This window comes from Ursus maritimus, unplaced genomic scaffold (genome assembly GCF_017311325.1).
Source record: "Ursus maritimus isolate PB19 unplaced genomic scaffold, ASM1731132v1 scaffold_14, whole genome shotgun sequence".
NCBI lineage: Eukaryota > Metazoa > Chordata > Mammalia > Carnivora > Ursidae > Ursus > Ursus maritimus.
This window is the reverse complement of record NW_024423786.1, coordinates 46,133,135-46,136,805: the sequence shown is the minus strand read 5'-3', so window position 1 is coordinate 46,136,805 and position 3,671 is coordinate 46,133,135. Positions and strand designations below refer to the sequence as shown.

Sequence of the window (3,671 nt, the reverse complement as noted above, 5' to 3'; positions counted from 1 at the left end):
TTTATTTTTTAAAGATTTTATTTATTTGACAGAGAGAGACACAGTGAGAGAGGGAACACAAGCAGGGGGAGTGAGAAAGGGAGAAGCAGGCTTCCCACTGAGCAGGGAGCCCCATGTGGGGCTCGATCCCAGGACCCTGGGATCATGACCTGAGCTGAAGGCAGACACTTAACGACTGAGCCACCTAGGCGCCCCCCATTTCCTCACTTAAAAACAAAGTGCATAAATGAGTGAAACCATATGATAATTGTCTTTCTCTGCTTGACTTATTTCACTTAGCATAATCTCCTCCAGTCCCATCAGTGTTGCTGCAAATGTTGGGTAATCGTTCTTTCTGATGGCTGAGTAACCCCAAGGGGCTGTCTGACTCTGCCTGAGCACCTCCCTTGAAGTAGGACCCAACCTGTGGATGCTTCCCCCCAATATATCTGACTCCACAACACATGAAAGAGAAATGGATATTTATTGAGGATTTCAAGGGAGTGAGGGAAGGGGAATTTACATCAGGCACTTGATGGTAACTTCATAAACCTTATAAAATGTCCATTTACGTGCCTGTTCTTTCCTCAAACTTCTTCACCAGTCACTGGGCCCATCACTTCCTTTATGTCCCAGTCAACTACCAGCAACTGGTTTTTTCTCCTGTCCCAGTTCTTTCCCTCAGCCCAGTCCCCACTTCCTTAGTCCTCTCCCACATCTTTGCCCCATCTGTCCACACATCTCTTTTCTCTCAAGGAGAAATGCAAATCACCTCTTTTTCTTTCTGTAATTTGTATCTTCAGACTGTTATTCACCTCAGCCAACAAAGGCGACACAAAGGAGGAGACAACTTTCTACCAAAAATGTAAAGAACTAAAAATGAACAATCATTTTCTTCATCAAAAATGCTTTCTTTTCCTCAACATGGTATTCAGAATGAGAGCAATGTTGTGTCTGAAGCAGAGGACACAATGCTGGGTACACAGCAGGTGCCCAATCACAGTGTATGTATTTAGGCAGAGCAAGCATCCTTCATTCACACATTTGTAATAAACCATGTACATAGGTTTCCCAACACATTGATGTGGGCATGACCCCCCACCCCCTGCCACCCTCGGGCACAGCAACCAAGAGGAAGTTGACATACATTGGGAGGCTGTGACTCCAGTGAATACAGGAGGAATGAGGTCACTGAGACTGGGGGAAAGGAGAGAAAACAAACATTTAGAATTTAGAGTACTTGCCAAGAAGGCAGGTGGGGGAATTCACAACCAATAATCATCACCAGGGGCGCCTGGGTGGCTCAGTCAGTTAAGCATCTGCTTTTGGCTCGGATCATGATCTCAGGGTCCTGGGATCCAGCCCTGCATCGGGCTACCTGCTCAGAGGGAAGTCTGCTTCTCCCTCTGCCTCTGCCCCTTCCCCGCTCATGAATTCTTTCTCTCAAATAAATAAGATCTTAAAAAAAGATCATCACCACTGAAGCAGAATCATTCCCATTTTATAGATGGAAGCCTGAGGTGACTCTACCCAACACATCCTCTGCCACAAAAGAAGCCACTTCAGGGGCTCTGGGGATAGAGTTTGCTGAGGAAGGTCTTTTTCATGGCGGTCTTCAGCTCCTTGTTCCTAAGACTGAAGATGATGGGGCTGAGGAAGGGCGTGAGGATTGTGTAGGTGATGCCCATCAGGGTGTCTCCTTCCAGAGACTGGGGAGCCTTGGGCTTGAGATAGACGACAGAAGCAAAGCCATAGTGCATGACCACCACAGTGAGGTGGGATGCACAGGTGGAGAAGGCTTTGTGCCGGCCCTCAGCAGAGGGGATCTTCAAGATGGTGGCCACGATGAAGGCATACGAGAGGAAGATGAGGAGAAAGCAGCCCAGCAGGGAGGTGATACACACCAGGCCCACACCCAGGGCCACTAGTGGTATATCAGTTCCACAGGCCAGCTTCACCAGAGGCGGCACATGGCAGAAGAAATGGTGGACCTCATTGGGTCCACAGAAGGTGAGATGGAAAACGGCCATGGTCACCACCAGCCCCATGACCAAGCCACCAACCCAAGACCAGGCCACCAGGCAGGTGCAGCCACAGGGGCTCATGAGCACGTTGTAGCGCAAGGGGTGGCAGATGGCCACATAGCGGTCATAGCCCATGACTGTGAGCAGGAAGGAGTGGGTGAAGCCGAACATGAAGGTGAAGAACATCTGGCTGGCACAGGCCGCAAAGGGGATGGTGTGAAGGGTGGAGAGCAGGTCGGCCAGCAAGCGTGGGATGATGGCCAAGGTGTAGAGGATCTCAGAGATGGACAGGGCGCACAGGAAGAGGTACATGGGCGTGTGCAGGCCACGCTCACTCCAGACAGTGGCCATGATGAGCAGGTTCCCCAGCAGCGTAAACAGGTACATGAGCAGGAACAGCAGGAAGAAGATGGGCAGGAGATGTGGAGGGAAGGTGGAGAAGCCCACGAGGATGAATTCAGACATGGAGCTGTGGTTTAGACCCAGAGTGGTAGCCATCCCTGGGTTGGGAGAGAGTGAAGGCGGACTGGTGGGCAGTTGCTCCAGGTCCGCGCTGAACCCATGGGCCTGGGAGGACTTTCCGGGGGGAGAGGGGACCCTCCCCCTGCAGGCCATGGCCAGTCCCTCCGCCACCTGCTGCTCATGATGACTGGCAGCGCTCCTCGGAGCTGCTTGGGGTTCACAAAGATCGTACACTTCAAGTGCATAGTGCAGGGCCTGGCACATAGTAAGAACTCAGGAAATGATGGTAATAGTAATAGTAATAATAATAATAGCTACTATTTTAAAATCTCAGTGGAAGGAGCTCAGGGTCTCTATTCAGCCACACCTGGGTTGAGTTCCTCTTCAGATCTTTTTTTTTTTTTTAAAGATTTTATTTATTTATTTGACAGAGATAGACAGCCAGAGAGAGAGGGAACACAAGCAAGGGGAGTGGGAGAGGAAGAAGCAGGCTCAGAGCGGAGGAGCCTGATGTGGGGTCATAACGCTGGGATCACGCCCTGAGCCGAAGGCAGACGCTTAACGACTGCACCACCCAGGCGCCCCTCCTCTTCAGATCTTGTCAGTGCCTCCAGACATGTTTCTAAGCAGGAATGGAAAATTAAAAAAAAAAAGCAACAATTCAGTCTTCTTTTTTTTTTAAATTATTATGCAAGGGTCTGCAATAAAAATTTTCAAATTGGGACAATCTGGTGCTGGTTGGAATTCCATCTTTGAAATGTCAGTGCAGATCTTGGCATCACTATCTCCAGTTTGCTGCATCAACTCTGAGTTGTTTGCAAGGCTTAGCAGGTATTACGTGGTGGCTTTTGTTCTTTTATGACAAAACTCTACCATGTTATCCACATGAATTAAATAAATTTGAGAAGTTGTTTTAAAACAGTGCTTCCAACATCTACACCAACAGCAACAACATTGGGTTGGCTCCTTAATCGTTTTGAGCCTGAGTTTCCTCATCCCTAAAAGGAAGTTGATCATAATAATATCTAGCTGACAAGGTTGTTATGAGGATTAAATAAGATTATACATATAATGTACTTTCTGTGGGGGCATGGAATAGATGATAAACACTGGACAAGTTAAGAGTGAGGACAGGCATGAATGGCCAGAATCAGATTGTCTTAAAATGCAGCAACCTATGGTTGTATCTCTCTTTTAATTGAGTAT

General features: G+C 48.2%; 1 protein-coding gene across 1 annotated transcript; it reads right to left on the bottom strand.

Annotated features, from left to right (window-relative positions):
* Positions 1-1,541: 1,541 nt before the first annotated feature.
* On the bottom strand, positions 1,542-2,703 carry LOC103677169 (olfactory receptor 10H1-like). Its single transcript, XM_008706408.1, has one exon. The coding sequence runs from the start codon at positions 2,616-2,618 to the stop codon at positions 1,542-1,544; it is 1,077 nt and encodes a 358-aa protein (XP_008704630.1). The 5' UTR covers positions 2,619-2,703.
* Positions 2,704-3,671: the final 968 nt, after the last annotated feature.